The following is a 15,250-nucleotide window of genomic DNA, read 5'->3' on the forward strand; positions in this document are numbered from 1 at the left end:
GTGGGGAAAGGTGCTCGATATGCTGGAGAGGGAGGGAAATATTGGTTATGCCCTGGAGCTAACATGTCCTCGACACCCGGAGGTCCCCATTACAGTATCGGAGCCAGATTATTTTACCCAATACTTACCCGAGGGAGGCTGCAGTCTACAGTGCGGGAAACGGCTTCAGTGCGGCCATCCTTGCAAGCAGAAGTGTTATTCGGAGATGCTTCATTCCGCTGCTTATTGCCCTGAGCAGTGCTAACGCCCCCGGAATTGGTGTTCGCATCCTTGTCCAAAGCCATGCGGGGACCCATGTCCTACGAAATGCGCCGTATCTGTCTTTGATGCTGATCGTATTCTCCCATGTGGGCATTCAATGGCTTATCTCCCATGTTGGCAGGCACAAGATCTAAGCCTTGTCAAATGCCCGACTTTGGTTGACAGAGAGATACCGCACTGCGGTCACCGAACGAGGGTGGCTTGCCATGTTGACGTTAATAGTGTAGATTATCGATGCACCCACCAATGTGGGAGTTTGTTATCATGTGGTCACCCTTGCAGACGGCAATGCGCGTCGTGTATCAAACGCACCGCTGAGGGCCCCCAGATTGAACACGGAAAGTGCACGCAGAGATGTGGACGATTGTATTTAACGTGCGCGCACGCTTGTGCTGCGGAATGCCATGGGGATGTTCCATGTCTACCATGTCCCTCACCTTGTGATGTGCGGTGCGGCCATTCCTAGTGTCCGAAGAAGTGCTCCGAACCGTGTGCTCCATGCGCGGTGGCCAAGTGTTTGTCATCATGCCCTCACAGCTTATGTTCGATGCCATGTGCTGCGCCTTGCGACCATATCCCATGCTCTCTGCGCTGTGATAAAGTGCTATCGTGTGGCCACCAGTGCCCGTCTGTATGTGGCGAACCGTGCCCTTCAAGCGAATACTGCCAGCATTGCGCATCGGAAAGCATCAAGGACAGTGTGGTGGACTTCATCCTGGGTGAACAGTACCGCACGGTGGACTTGACAGAGAACCCATGTATTTTCCCCGAGTGTGGGCACTTTTTGACCATCGAGAGTATGGATGGTCAAATGGGCATCGGAAACCATTATGTTTTGGATGACAAAGGAAGGCCAGTTTTAATCGCTTCATCCTCGCAGCCCTTCTTAATTGACGACATTCGCACATGTGCTATCTGTCGAGGTTCCCTGCGCAATGTGTCACGTTACGGAAGACTTGTGAGACGCGCGTTGCTAGATGAGGCAACGAAGAGATTCATCTTGTACCTGAATCAGGTGTACGTTCCATTGGCCCAGGACCTGCCGAAGCGTATTTCGCAATTACAAGACCATGGACCACGAGCAAGGGCGGAGGACACCGCCAGACGAGTGTTGCAAGCGGGTGTCAAGATCCGACTCGAAGGCCCTCCAGACCATTAAGTGCAATTGATGAGCGCCCATGTCAGCAAACATGATAAAACACGATGGAAGGAGATCATAGCTCTCCGGGAGAAGATACGCAACTATAGGAGCAGCGTGGAGGTGAATGAGCAACCTTTCAACCGAGTCCGCGCCTTGGTCGAAGATGCGCGCAGACGAAAAAAGACGGCCGGACAGTTCGACTTCGACTCAGGTGTCCTCCAAACAAAAGGCCACCTCCAAGCTACGGCTCTCTTGTTGCGCCTAGACACGGCTCTGCTTGCCGACTTCCTTTCCCTGCACAGACTAGTGCGACCCATCACCCATCTAGTCGAGCTACACGTCAACCTAACAGAATACAAGAGGGAAAGCCAACGTCTCATTACTACCGCAGAAAGCTCCCGCCGGATCTTACAACAAGCCGAGGGGAATATCTTCCTCGCCCAGTTCTGCGCACTCGAGCGCCAAAATTCGTCAGAGCCGGCTAGAGCAGAGACTCTACTGCAAGAAGGGACTGCCGCAATTGAGGAAGCGGAAAGGCTTTGTAACCTCCACACCGTCCAGACACGCGGCCTCCAGGAAGAGATCGAGGGCACAAGGGCAATGCTCGGCGGCTCGGAATTTTATACCCCGGTAACCAACGAGGAGCGCATGGCCGTGGTGGCTGCCATGTCACGGGAGTTCCGCGGAACAGGCCACTGGTATTATTGCGAAAATGGACATCCGTTCACAATCGGAGAATGTGGTGGTGCTATGGAGCTGTCTCGGTGCCCTGAGTGCGGTGCTGCTGTGGGTGGTCAAGACCACCGAACAGCCACTGGTGTGACCCATGCCCGTGATTTGGAAACCGCATTTCAGGACTTGCGTCTATAGCTTCACTTGGAAATTAGGAGAATGCCAAGCGATCTATGTCATAAGACGACAGTATTCAAAATGACAATAAACAGTTATGTCGGATAGTCCTGTGGAGGCGGTCCAGTCTGTCCATACGCATCTGTGGCTGATAGCTTCCTGAATGCTATTGGTAAAGCCCATCAGATCATCTTCAATACGGTCCTGGGCCCGTTAGCTAGGAAATGGCAGTCCATATAAACGGTTCCGGGGCCCGCCAGGTGGCTGATTAGGAAGAGCTAGCAGCCAGACAATCTGGTCTATTCGCAAGAGGAACCATCGGTTTAAATGAGCATCGGCTATGACTCCACTTCATGTGGCCGTGTAGAAGATGCAAAATTGAAGACAATCTCAAATATCACATCACGTTGAGAGACTGACGCCTCTACTATCCTCGATACCTGCCCATCTGAGCATCTTTGCTTGGGACCTCTCATAGACAAGCAGAAATCTCCTAGCTCCCGGAAGAGGTGGCTGGGCAGAACCGATGGCTCTCGAATACCAGTTACTAATTGACTGCGTATAAGCGGAGTCAGCTCCATAGACGTGGGTCGCTGCTCGCTTCAACATGCCCAAAGAGCCATGGAGAACGTTCCAGCAGACATCTTGTGAGAGGTTGGTGTCGTCCCCGTGTATGTCGTATGCGTTGGACTGGATGAAAAAAACCAGGCTTTGAACTGTATCAAACAACATATGAACCCAGACGCTGCCTATGCGTTCCCGTAAGGACAGTGTGGCCTCCAGAGAATAGCGCAGCCCTCCGGGACTGTCACCCTTATCTTTGCAAATCTGAGCAAATGTACTGAGGACTAGAGGCATTGGCGACATGCCAGCCGGCCACGCACCGTTGACGAATGTGTCACGAATAATTGTTCTGGCTTCTACATCGAGATCGGCGAGCTCTGGAAAAACACCAGTTGTATTGTATTGGTGTCTGGCGTGATTCGCAAGGTCCAATAAGCGTTCCTGTGCACTTCGAAGCTGCACCAAGTCAACTCCTCCCCTCGCTATTTGTTGAAGATCTTCCAAATCATCCTCGCACCTAACGCCTGACAATTTGATCAATACCCCAGTAGACATGCATGAGACCTAGGCTCACCTACAGTGACACTGGAAGAAATATTCTGCCTCGGTAGTTGCTTGTCGGGAGAAGACAGACCCAGATAGATCCACATACGCCTGGGTGATCTCTTCGCCAGCAGGTAGTGAAAGCAAAGCTCGAACTCGCATCTGCCTTCCCTCAAAAAACACAAAAGCCCCAGGGTTGCATGAATGGTTCATGAAGGAGGCAGCCAGATCAAGTGTCGTACCAAGTACTGGTGCAGACCCGTCTGCCATTTTAATGCACATGGCATTGGTGAGTATCTATAACCAGATCAATCAGTGCTGCAACAGCGTTAGGGTTTATTGTATGGCATACAACACAAAATAGTCTCTGGGTTTCTGATATACCCGTATTCGTCTTCGTGCTTGCAGATACAGAAGCACCGATTAGCATTTCGGAATTGGAACTCTGTAGGTGCTTTTCAAGGTGATGCTCCAGATGATCGATAAGATCCCGTTGCTCAGGGCTTATTTTATTGCCGTTTTTCATGGTAAGAAGCCTGTATAGGGCTCGTGTCCTGGCATATATGCCCTTGTTCTCGCTGAGCGCGGGGCACTCATAGCGATGGTAGCTTCTCCAAGCATTCAACTGGCAGTCCTTTCGACCCGTCAGTGGTGATACCACCCTGCCGTCAGATTCCAAGAGGAAGAGAAAACACCTACTTTAGAGCAATAGTGACTAACTCTGCAGGCAGCGCACCTCTTCAAAGGTCTGCTGTCTTCCAGCGTCTGTCGAAAATGTCCGCTAGGCAGTATCACACTCTTAGTGTATAAGAAGCAGTAGTCGCAAACAACATCTTGAAGGCCGTCATTCACACAAGCAATCAAAGGATTGGATAGGAAGACTTCGTCGCCCGCTTGTATGGCGGCCGTCGTGAACAGGCCGTTTTTCACCCCTACGATAGATGACGGCCGAACCTCTAAAGGAACCGTCGAGGTAACTTGGCTCATTAAATGATTTGATAAATTTGAATTCATTGTAGAGTTGCTGTTTTGTAAGGAGTATGATTAGCTGGGGGAGAAACGTTCACTACAGGAAAGGCATGCACGGTAGCACCTACTAGAAGGTATCTACAATATATCGTCGAGAAGCGGGGTATATAGATAAACCACCGGATGCGTTGGTGCCCAAATCCCGACATGGATGTGATAGAAGCGTTGTAGCAGGTGGCTGCCAGGTGCACTACCAGCGTTTGTTTCTACCGCAGAGGTATACCTTCCTCTTAGGTTGGTTTTATAGAGGACCCTCGCACACCAGTGCTATCTCTATATATCCGTAAATCATACTGTATATAGGCGTTGTGTTCAGGTCCAAAAAACTGAATAGATCTACATATGACTGTGAGCCTGAGCCTTTCCTTGTCAGCTCAACCCTGAACACAACTGCGCAGCATGGAAAGGACATGCTTGCACGGCCAAAGCCATGCGCACTCATGGCTTTTCCAATATCAACAGTGACTTTGTGTATTCGATACAGTTGATATCAGGATGTACTGAAAGGGCGAAAGGCGGATCAAGGAAATCAATATACGTACAGCTCCAAGATAATGCATACATTTCTTCTAAAAGGCACAATACCACAACTTGTTACATTATCTTAAAAGGATTCTTTCTGCAGAACTTTCTTTTCTCGGGAATGCTATTTTAATCTTCTTTATTGTACATGTTTCATCGTCCTCACTCCCGTCTTTTTTCATGATAATGATACAACATTATATTTAAACAATGAGGACATCATTATAAGATGAATCTATCACCTCACCACCCCATAGCAACCTACCTACTCAAAGTACTGCACACAATGCCAAACCCTCTCCAGCGCCTCAAACAACTTATGCATAAGACCCGGCAACGTCGGAAAGGGGCCCTCGACATTGAAGCTCTCCCCTCCGAGATCCGTCGTCTGCTCCTCTCGACTCTAGATCCCGCAAGTCTCCTTGCGCTGATCCATGCATCTCCCACCTACTATCAACAGTTCCAGCTGGATAAGAGGTTCATCCTTCGAAGCTGTCTCGAGCTCGCACTGGGAAAAGTGGCTGTTGACGCACATGTCGTGCAGCTGTCCAGCTCCAGAGACTTTCTATCCAGGCGCACGCAGCAGAAGGTGGATCGGTTCCTCGCTTCCTACCGTGACCGTCGCTCTGCGTCTCCCGCCTCCATCTTACGCGAGGCGGATGTTGAATCTCTGACCAAAATGCTGAAATTTCATGTTCACGTCGTGATGCCTTTGCTATCCCAGTACACGCGCTGCGCAATGGACCACCTCGCTGTCCAGACGAACATCCCCCGGAGTGCTGATCCACAAACCCCCTCTCGAACAGAGGAAACACGGCTCATGCGCGCGCTGTATCGCTTCGAGCTGTGCTGTAACGTGTTCGGCCTAGGGCACTTGAGCCACCCCTTCGTGGGGAGACCAGAATCCATGAACGAGTACGTGCTCCAGCACCTTACGGCCATCTTCGAACCGTGGGAGCTGGAAGAAATCTCCTGTGTCCATATCTTCGCACAGGACAAATACAACCAGGTGTTTGACGAAATCCGCGATGACCTTGACCGGGATAATCAGCGCAACGGCAATGGCTGGTCCACTCCCGAGGGCCTGGATCTGGATGAGCATACATGTAGGTCTCTTTCCCCTTTCTGTGGTATTGCTCGCTGACGATACAGTGGAACGAACACGTCTCCTCAAAGGGACCATCTCTCGTGGCCTCAAGCTCCTCCACATCGTCTCCCAAATCCATGACCACGACACGCTGGTCTCCGTTATGGATAGCGAGATGGTGTCTCTGGACATATTCATCGGCGACGGGCTCATGGAAGCGCTCAGCCAAGTCACGCAAAGTCGGCTCTGGGGCCTTCAACCGCAGTCGCCGCGCAACGTCCTCGTGCGGCAACGCGCGCCAATGCCCTTCCGTGGTGACCAAGAAGCTGAAAATGCGCCGTCGCTCGGCTGGGTCCTGCTCTGGGGCGAAACGTACAGCAACATGTTTGGCGGCTGGACGTGGCAGCCGCTGCGGCGATGGGGATATGTGATGTGGGATGCAGGACGGATAGAGCAGACCGGCCCGCAGAAGCTGTTGATGCAGTGGCGAGATGAGATACGCAAGAATGGCGATCCGCGGGATTTGGCGGGATTGCGTTGAGTTGATTCATTTTATGTAGTCGATCTATACGAGTTCACATGCGTCGGATTATTCATTCCGAGCAGTCACGTTCTCCTCCATCCTCATCCCTCATCTATCCCGATCTAGACGTACTCGGCTCTATACTCCGATCTATATTCCTCTAGATGCGAGATGATTACAATCCTCCTCGTAGCCGCCGCTCTCTTCTTCCACGAGCACCTCATGCAGCACCCTCCGCTCAAACACATTGTGTACATCGCCATCCCTTCCAGCGCCCTGCATGCCACTCTCTCCCCACCAGACGCCTCCCCGTTCATCAAATACGCCAACGCTTTTCTGTCAGTCGCCTACGTGATCCGCGCCGTCGAGTTGTTGCTCGTCTATGACTTGCGCCAGCTGAAGCGCGCCGAGACATCATCTCCCTCCACCTACGTCTGGCACCCCATCCCACCACCCCTCAGCCTCGCCCGCCTCCGCTACACCACCGATCTCCTTCTCAACCCGCGGGGAATCGGCTGGTCCTACGCGCCAGCCTACAGCCCTCCCCAAGCCGACAGCAACAATGCCAGCACCCGCGCCTTCGTCCTCAAGCACCTCCTCAAACTCTTCACCACCTATCTCCTCTTTAATCTCCACCAGGCAACCTTTGGCCGCAACTTTCCTTCCGTCGCCGTCGCTATCCAGACCGCCGCCAGCCGGGTCGGTATACAGCTCACGCCGGCGACCACCGCAGACCTCGCACGACACTACCTCCTCGGCCCGGCCTGCTGGCTCGCCGCCTACGCCTTTATCGATGGGTGCCACGCACTGGTGGCTGCCGTGCACGGCGTCCTGCGGGCCAGTGCGCCCGCGTCAGAACCATGGACGTGGATGTATCCGCCGCTTTTTCGGTCGCCGCGGGCCATGCTCACCTGTCGATTGCGAGGTATTCCCCAACATTCAACATTCTAATTCGTAGTGAACGTGCAGAGTACTGACGATATGTGTGGCAGATATATGGGGCAGAATGTGGCACGATCTCTGTCGGCGCCCGCTGCTCGCAACTTCACTGCTTCTTGTCCCTGGGGGTATCAGCGGCACCGTCAAGCGGCTGCTGGTGCTGTTAGTGTCATTTGCAGTGAGTGGATGCGTGCATGCGGCTGGGGCGTATGCTGTCTCGGGGGATGCGTACGGGGCTGGGGTGATGGTCGTGTTTTTTATTGTGATGGCCGGGTGTATTGTGCTTCAGGAGGTGCTTGCTTTGGGTGTGCAGCGGGCGCTGGGTGGTTGGGGGTGTGTAGGGGGTATGGTGCGGTGGTGCTGTGATGCGATTGTGCTGATGGAATGGGCGTATTGGACGTGTCCGTGGTTTATACGGTATAGCATGATGCCGGAGGCGATTGCGTCTGTTCCAGTTTTGGATATATGGGGGCATATATACAATTTGTGTCACTAACACATAGATACCTATATCTATATGGTTCCACTGTATAAATATATGAATAGTAGTTTCTACTATGAGTAGTGTTGATTTTGTATATAATCTCCAATCATCCTATTGGGCCTCCTAACTTAAAATTATATTATTTACATATACTATATTACTTTCTATTATACAGAAGTTAGAAAGCAGGACTAGAGATATAGAAGCGTTTTATAAGATTGTAGAATAGATATAGAACACGATAGTTAGATGGACTAATAGCTGCCCAGATGGGTCATCTAAATACAGAAACGCATTAAATTTTAATAAAACGACCATATAGAATGGAGCAGGATAGTTGTTCAATACATAGATATCGCGGAAGACACAGATAGCTATGTAGCAGGCTCTAACCTAGTGGTGTATTTGCTCATTTCAGTATTTCTTATGCCTGTTCTGTATTTGTAGGCTTAGGCGTTCGGATACTAGATTTCTGCGTCATTTGGCGAAGCGCCTGCATAGGTAGCCAGCTAATCGCTTCAATAGATAACCTACAACAGGCTAATCTGCCACCTATAGTACTTCTGATTTGGGGGATGCAACAGGCTAGCTAAAGAAGCGGTTACAATAACATCGGTTCAAAATGAGATCATCTTCTAGAGCTTAGGTACTTTTGTCCAATATACATGGCGCTAAACACAACTAAACCCCCAGTCCGCCATGGTCTAGACCTTACTCCGCATTCATTCGCTTCAATATTGCTGCAAACAGCTACCTGTCGCTCCTTGGTAGTGTCAATGAGTTCTTTTGGACAGGGAGGAAGCCAGCGGTTGATCGGCTTGTAACGCAGCCACAACTATTATCCAGCTATTAATCGCCGAAATCAGAAACCCAAACCTCTACAGGTGACGAGCTTAGCATCCAGCTGACTTCTGGGCTACATCATACACTTCTATCATACCTAGTACATTTGCCGCAACCGCACCTCTGTTACACGAGGTACGTCAACGACGGCTCTTAGAGTAGCATACAACCATATTGATTGCTCTGCTAAAAGGAATATAAAGGCAATGCAAAAACGTTCTCCCAATTGCTCAGATTTCTGTTCCAGGTACTACTATACTATCCTCATGAAACAAATGATCACTTGTCGCTCAGATCCACTATGTTGCGAAGCAAGAAAGACCAATCCGTTGTCGTGCGCAAGGACATAGAGACGTTGGACCCAGCGTCGTTGGACAAGTTAATCTATGCCTTCTATAAGCTCCAGAAGGCGGACCCAGGTATGCCCCCAAGCATTAACGAGGACTCGTTCTATGTCATTGCGGGATACCATGGCCAGCCCTTCCGTGGAGCAGGATACGGAAACAAGGAATGGTGGGGAGGGTACTGCCATCACGGCAACGTCCTCTTTCCTACCTGGCACAGAGCGTACCTGTGTCGCCTCGAGCAAGCTCTCCAGGGTGTTTCAGGCTTCTCTGATGTGGCTCTTCCGTACTGGAACGAATACAAAACCGAAAAACTACCTGACATTTTCACCACCGAGTCATACACCTTCCAAGACAGTATAATAAGCGAAGACTCCTTCGAAGACAAGGACGACATCATTGTCAACGACGGCAAAATTACCCTCAAGCACAACCCACTCTTCTCTTATAAACTACAACAGGGCTTCTTTGACAATCTCGCGCGGCTCGTGGAGGGCAAAGATGAATCAACCAAACGCGTCGACTATAGCAAGTATAAGGAATATGAAACGGTCCGCTGCCCTTACTCTGGCCTCGTCGGTCCGTCCGATCGGGATAAGACCGAACAACACAACGAAAGGGAGAAATCCGACAACCCCATCGGGAAACTGAATCGGAATATAAGTGATTGGTTGGCCAAGGAAAGCAACACTCACGTGCCCGGCATGAGTGCCTTGTATCTGGAAGCGGCTGAGAAGGCACCGAACTATACCGTCTTTTCCAACACTACATCAGCGGCGAAATGGAACGACGACAATTATGGCCGCCAGGAAAAGTGGAATCCTCTGTTCGCTGTGTCCTTGGAGAAGCCTCACAATGGCGTCCATCTGGCGGTTGGGGGATATAGCATGCCCGACAGAGATACGAGTCGGCCAACCTTCGAAGGGTCTAATGGGGACATGGGCGAGAATGATACCGCTTCCTTTGACCCCATTTTCTACTTTCATCACTGCTTCGTCGACTACATTTTTTGGCTCTGGCAGCAAAAACACGGAGCCGAGACGGAGCTGGCAGTCTTTGAGGGCTATCCTGGAACGAGTCCCATTGATGCGCAGGGCCCTACAGCATTCATGGGTGCTGACTCCCAGTTGAATATGGAAACTCCATTAGTGCCGTTCATGATCCCTGGCAAGAACGGCGGCAGGGAATACTTGAAATCCAAAGTGAGTCTCTGATCCCTTCCTTGTGCAAACGGCACGGTAACCATGGACGTATCTAACTTGTTTCTTAGGACATAGTCAATATTAAGGAGAGCGAATTCTGCCACTACGATTACGAGCCAGCCGAAAAGCGCCCCACTTTACGTCTAGCGGCAGCCGACAGTTCGGCGATGCCTATTGTCCGCCTGTCTGGCATCAGTCGTGCAAGACGACCAGGGTCTTTCGTGGTTGGCCTGTACGCAGACGATGGAACAGGCCATGGAAAGAAGCTGATAGGCGTCGAGCCCGTCTTCAGCAGGTGGCAAGTCGCTAGCTGCGCCAACTGCAGCAACACGCTGGATGTGACTACGCATATTGTCCTAACGCCTGACCAACGGATACCGAATAAACCATTGCTCTCCGGAATCCGTACAGAGGAGCGGATTCAAAGCGCCAGGGAGTTGAAAATGTCTGTGAATATTTGGGAGAACCAACTCACGGGCAGCCGTACGCAACGATATTCTTACATCTCCACTGAGCCCACCGAGTCCAACGGTGAGAGATTAGACGCAAATATCGAAGTCCTTGGGGGAATGCGTACGGTCTAGCCATTGTCAGGTTTACGGCGGTCGTATATGGTACGGAAATGTGCCCTCAACTCGAGGAGATACTCGACTGTGCCCCTGCTCGCTCTTCTCGCCTACTATTATGTTGAAAACCCCGTAAAAAGGAGAGACAGATAGTAGTTAGTATAGTAACTGTCTGCGTGGATAATTTAATTCTACTGCTCCTCATACTCTAACGTATTTCACTAACGGGCGAGTCGAACTATTGAGTGAGTTACCGCCCGCTAATTCCTGCCTCCTACACTACAGAATACTCTGGTAGTCTTCAATAGGAATGAACGGATCTAGGGGGCGAACTTCCCTGCTGCCATCTATGTTAGACCTTTGGTGTAGTTACAATTCTACGGTATGAGCTCCTGCATGTAAGACAAAGAGAGTCACACATTGGGCCCACACTGTTTCCTTGTCACGTTGATCCCTCTGGCCAAGATCCGAAGCTATTTAGGACCAGACATCCCACGCAGGATCCGTTCATTATCTTACACCCTTGCTTTACATATCTCCTTCTCTCCAATCCGCTATGACGAGAGTGAGACGTCGTTTCTGGCTCTGGGTCCTTATCGGGTGGAACATTGAGGCCATCCGGTCATGGTCTAGACGAAGAAAGGAAAGGAAGCGGCGCAAAGCAGAGGCCTCCCGCCCGAGGCTTTCTCAAACGTGCCGCAGCCGATCCCTCACGGTCGACTTCTCCCAAGGTCAGAACATCCAATCTCAGAGTGCGCTATTCACCGTGCTTCCATTGGAGATCCGATTACACATTTACGAATATGCGCTGGGGGGCCGTACGGTTCATTTCAGGCGCTCGTGCCTCCGGGCCGCACCCGAAAGAGTAGTCCTTCAGCCCTACTGGTGTAAGACGAAGGGGGTGCAGAACCATCCTACTCGGTTTATAGGCGACTTAACCATGGACGAGTATTGCGAGTTTGGGGAGCCGCCCTATAAACATGCTCCGTCGCCCGCTCTGTTGAGGACCTGTCGCCGAATGTATGATTCCGATGCATCTATTGTGAACTCTGCGAATAACGACTGACCGTAAACCAGATACTGCGAGAGTATTGATATACTATACTCAAATATCATGCACATCCGTCAGGATGTAGGAACTTTACCTGTGTTAGAAGCTGTTCTCCCGCCACCGCGTTTTCGGTCTCTCCGACGCCTCGAAGTCTCATGCGAATTTTCCAGTTGGCGCTGGGGCCCATTTTGCGAGTCTCTCCAACATCTGTCAAAATTGGAGTACTGTCGGATCTGGCTCGTTGGAGGACACCCTGCTAGACCCTTAACTCCGTCCGAGACGTGTCAAGCGTTGGAGCCTCTGCGTACTATGCCGAGGATGCGTGAATTTCGGGTCTTTCTGGCTGTCGAGGACTTGACAGATGTGACAGAGAAATTCAGAGATGCCCCATTCTGGCTGGGCCTGTGTGAGCCCATTTGGATTACTATTCATGAATGCTGTGGGGTTGGAGAATACTGCGGACCATAATTACCATATCCACAGTACGTGCTTAGGTGTATAGGAACTGCGCTAAGAAATGCAAGCCTGGCGCTAGACTCTTGCGGTACATTGCCTCTAACCAGTTTTCCCTCAGGTTTAGACCCTGAGCCCTAATTGTTGTCCGGGCGTTAAGTGCTAACTAGCTTGCTATGAATTGCCCCCAGTCTGATCACTATGGCCGCCTCACTCCCACGTGAACTCCTAGACGAGATCGCCGGCCATCTGAAAAATGCAGGCGCTTGTCTAGTCGCATGTACAGCTGTCTGTCGTCGCTGGCAGGCAGCGTTTGAGCCGATCATCTACTCCGATCTGCATGTTTACAGTGAGGATTTCATCAACAAGGAAGGCCAGCCCCGCGGAATTTCCCTCCATCGATTCCATGCACTCACTTCTGGGCCTGGAATCGCGCGACGAGGATATATTTGTCGACTGTGGTACCATATCGTTGTCCCCTTTGACCTGCCGGATTGGACCATGCGTAAAAGGGATGGTTACAGCTCCGATAATGCTGTTCGACAGGTGAATGACACTGCGTTTCAATCGGCACTCATCGATCTATTCAAAACGCTAGGATGGGAGAAGTTCCATCGCCTCACTCTCATTCTGGCACTCCTCGGGCGTAACCCAGGCCAGGAGCCGCATACAAAAGAGGATAATGAAGGGGGATTGTATACTTGGTTCTTCACGGAGGGGCGCACGCAAGCTGTTCCTGTCTATCGCGCGTGCTTCCATCAGGATGGTGCTTTAGCGCTGCCCTATGTTTCATGCATTGACAAACTCTCGTTTCTCGACGGCACAGACTCGACACGGGATCATCAGATATGGGCTGGAGCCGCTATGCAGATTGCTCACCATTGTCCGGCACTGGCAGAAATATGGTTGAACCTGGATGATCACATTCGACCAGATCATCTGGAGTACCTGAAGGAACGCCGTCAAGGTACGAGAATTTCCTATTCATCAAAACCATCACAGCATCGTTTCAGCCTCGCTGAATGTCATGGTAGCGGTGTCTGAAGGTCTGAAAGATATTCCCCCCTCATTGAGGGTTTTTCGCTTTCAGAATCAAGATGAGAGGAATTGGAAGGATACCATGCCTGCTTTGAATGTTCTCTTCTCAAGCATTGATCTTCTATCCCTTCGAATCCGAGATCTGAGTCTTTCCCTTCGCGAGCTGAAATAAGTCCAAACTCCTATCTCTCTGGAATTTCTATGGCCTCTGGACGAGAAAGATCATTCTCTACCGGGCAATGCCTTTTTGCACTGGCCGCGGTTGGAAATCTTGACTTTGGAACAATTTCAGCCCTGGCTTCCCTCAGGTAAGAGATCTTCCTGTCAATGCAATACACAAATGGCCCTAAATGTTATAACCGTATACAGGGGAATGGATCGTCCGCCCTGATACAGACGAGGAAGCCATGATCGCCGAGATTGAGGACTGGGAAGCTGAGATCTGCAGCTACGAACGAAGGGTCGTGGAGCGACCCATTCTTCAGCAAGAGCAGTTTCATCGGCTGTTTATGTCCTTGGGGTATGCTGCAAGGCATATTCCTCGCTTGAGAACCATCAGCTTTGACCTCAACCACTATTACTTTTTCTATTACAAGTTCTTGAAGCGAGCGGGCTCGATCACGCTTGAGTGGGAGGTAGAACATTGCGGTGCATACAAGTCTGATGATCGGGTTGCTGCTGCATGGGCCTTTCACCTCGGTACCCACCAGCTCTCGGATTGGGAATATCACGCAACGCTGTCGCAGTGGCCACCAGTCGAGGAGGAGTCGTCCATCCTTAGGCCGGGGCGAGTCCGCTCAGGGTCTTATAGACTTGAAGCTAATAGGTAGGTATAGGTACGAGTCTATAAAGAAAAATCAATAGTTACAACCTCCCATGGGTATCAACGTGAATTCATTAATGTACAAAGAGTAGAGAGCTTTCTATCATCTAACCATCACTCACGTCAGCACGCCATCTACTACGTGCTACGGAACAAGGATCTCCACAGCCCCCTTCCCCAGCCAAATAGAAGAACGCATTTGCCCAATACACGCCCAAAGGCCAGTGGCAATCCAAACCTGAACCAAGTGAGCGGGCTCAACAGTCTCGCACCCGGGACGAGTACCGCATTGTTCGTCCCAACGGCTGACTTGGACTTGTCGCTGGAAGAACGGGTAAAAGCATCAACCGCTTCCAAAATGAGCTCCACCGTCAATTCCGGTTTACTCAGAAAAGGTGAATGACTTGTCTGCAGCTCTCGATGCTCCACACTCGCACCGACTCCTCTAGCCATCCCAACGGACAGTCGCTGCGCCAGCACCGGCAGTCCCCGATCCTCCACAGTCCCGATATACCACGACGGCACGTCCTTCCACCCTGCGTACGTGTACTCAGCGCCTTCGAACAGTGCCTTCAGACTCTGGTTCGTCAGCTGCGAGACCCAGTACTCGGCCTCTTCCTCCGGTACGTCGTGGTAGAAGAGTTCCCGCGGGGAAGCGACAATCTCCGCGTAGCCGGTCTCCGTATTCACCCGCCAGGCCGGCGGCGGACGCCCGAAGAAGGGGTCCATAAAGGTCAGCCCGGTCAAGGTGAAGCCGGAGGCGATGAGAATGAGGCCGATCACATATCCGGATTGCTGCTTGCTGTTCTTGGCGTCCTTGGGCTTTGCGAAGCCTTTGATCGCGCTGTTGCCCACCATGCCGCCGTAGGAGTGTGCGATGACCACGACATTGCGCCCGTTACTGGTCTCAGCGGAAATCGCCTCCCGGGCTGCGTCGAGGTCGTCTTTGAAGGTCGCCTCGGGGTTATTTGCTGTCGAGGGTAGAGAC

The 15,250-nt window shown here is 51.3% G+C and overlaps 6 protein-coding genes across 6 annotated transcripts; 4 read left to right on the forward strand and 2 right to left on the reverse strand.

Moving 5' to 3' along the window:
* Positions 1-786: 786 nt before the first annotated feature.
* ATEG_10363 (uncharacterized protein) lies at positions 787-2,272 on the forward strand (the record flags this gene model as incomplete). The annotated part of the gene is made up of 3 exons (XM_001218710.1): positions 787-854; positions 919-1,278; positions 1,510-2,272. 3 exons carry the CDS (start codon positions 787-789, stop codon positions 2,270-2,272), a joined length of 1,191 nt encoding a protein of 396 aa, XP_001218711.1.
* Positions 2,273-2,653: 381 nt separating this feature from the next.
* ATEG_10364 (SET domain-containing protein) lies at positions 2,654-3,628 on the reverse strand (the record flags this gene model as incomplete). Its single annotated transcript, XM_001218711.1, has 2 exons — positions 2,654-3,339; positions 3,394-3,628. The coding sequence occupies 2 exons, from the start codon at positions 3,626-3,628 to the stop codon at positions 2,654-2,656; spliced, it is 921 nt and encodes a 306-aa protein (XP_001218712.1).
* A 1,567-nt stretch (positions 3,629-5,195) lies between these two features.
* On the forward strand, positions 5,196-7,992 carry ATEG_10365 (wax synthase family protein; the record flags this gene model as incomplete). The annotated part of the gene is made up of 6 exons (XM_001218712.1): positions 5,196-6,015; positions 6,062-6,428; positions 6,557-6,647; positions 6,748-7,444; positions 7,512-7,791; positions 7,962-7,992. 6 exons carry the CDS (start codon positions 5,196-5,198, stop codon positions 7,990-7,992), a joined length of 2,286 nt encoding a protein of 761 aa, XP_001218713.1.
* Positions 7,993-9,086: 1,094 nt separating this feature from the next.
* Positions 9,087-10,915, forward strand: ATEG_10366 (uncharacterized protein; the record flags this gene model as incomplete). Its single annotated transcript, XM_001218713.1, has 2 exons — positions 9,087-10,331; positions 10,400-10,915. The coding sequence occupies 2 exons, from the start codon at positions 9,087-9,089 to the stop codon at positions 10,913-10,915; spliced, it is 1,761 nt and encodes a 586-aa protein (XP_001218714.1).
* A 1,687-nt stretch (positions 10,916-12,602) lies between these two features.
* On the forward strand, positions 12,603-14,269 carry ATEG_10367 (uncharacterized protein; the record flags this gene model as incomplete). Its single annotated transcript, XM_001218714.1, has 3 exons — positions 12,603-13,368; positions 13,661-13,747; positions 13,809-14,269. The coding sequence occupies 3 exons, from the start codon at positions 12,603-12,605 to the stop codon at positions 14,267-14,269; spliced, it is 1,314 nt and encodes a 437-aa protein (XP_001218715.1).
* A 131-nt stretch (positions 14,270-14,400) lies between these two features.
* ATEG_10368 (uncharacterized protein) lies at positions 14,401-15,120 on the reverse strand (the record flags this gene model as incomplete). The annotated part of the gene is made up of 1 exon (XM_001218715.1): positions 14,401-15,120. One exon carries the CDS (start codon positions 15,118-15,120, stop codon positions 14,401-14,403), a length of 720 nt encoding a protein of 239 aa, XP_001218716.1.
* Between the last annotated feature and the right edge of the window lie 130 nt (positions 15,121-15,250).

The sequence above is a fragment of the Aspergillus terreus genome, genomic scaffold (genome assembly GCF_000149615.1).
Source record: "Aspergillus terreus NIH2624 scaffold_17 genomic scaffold, whole genome shotgun sequence".
Taxonomy (NCBI): domain Eukaryota; kingdom Fungi; phylum Ascomycota; class Eurotiomycetes; order Eurotiales; family Aspergillaceae; genus Aspergillus; species Aspergillus terreus.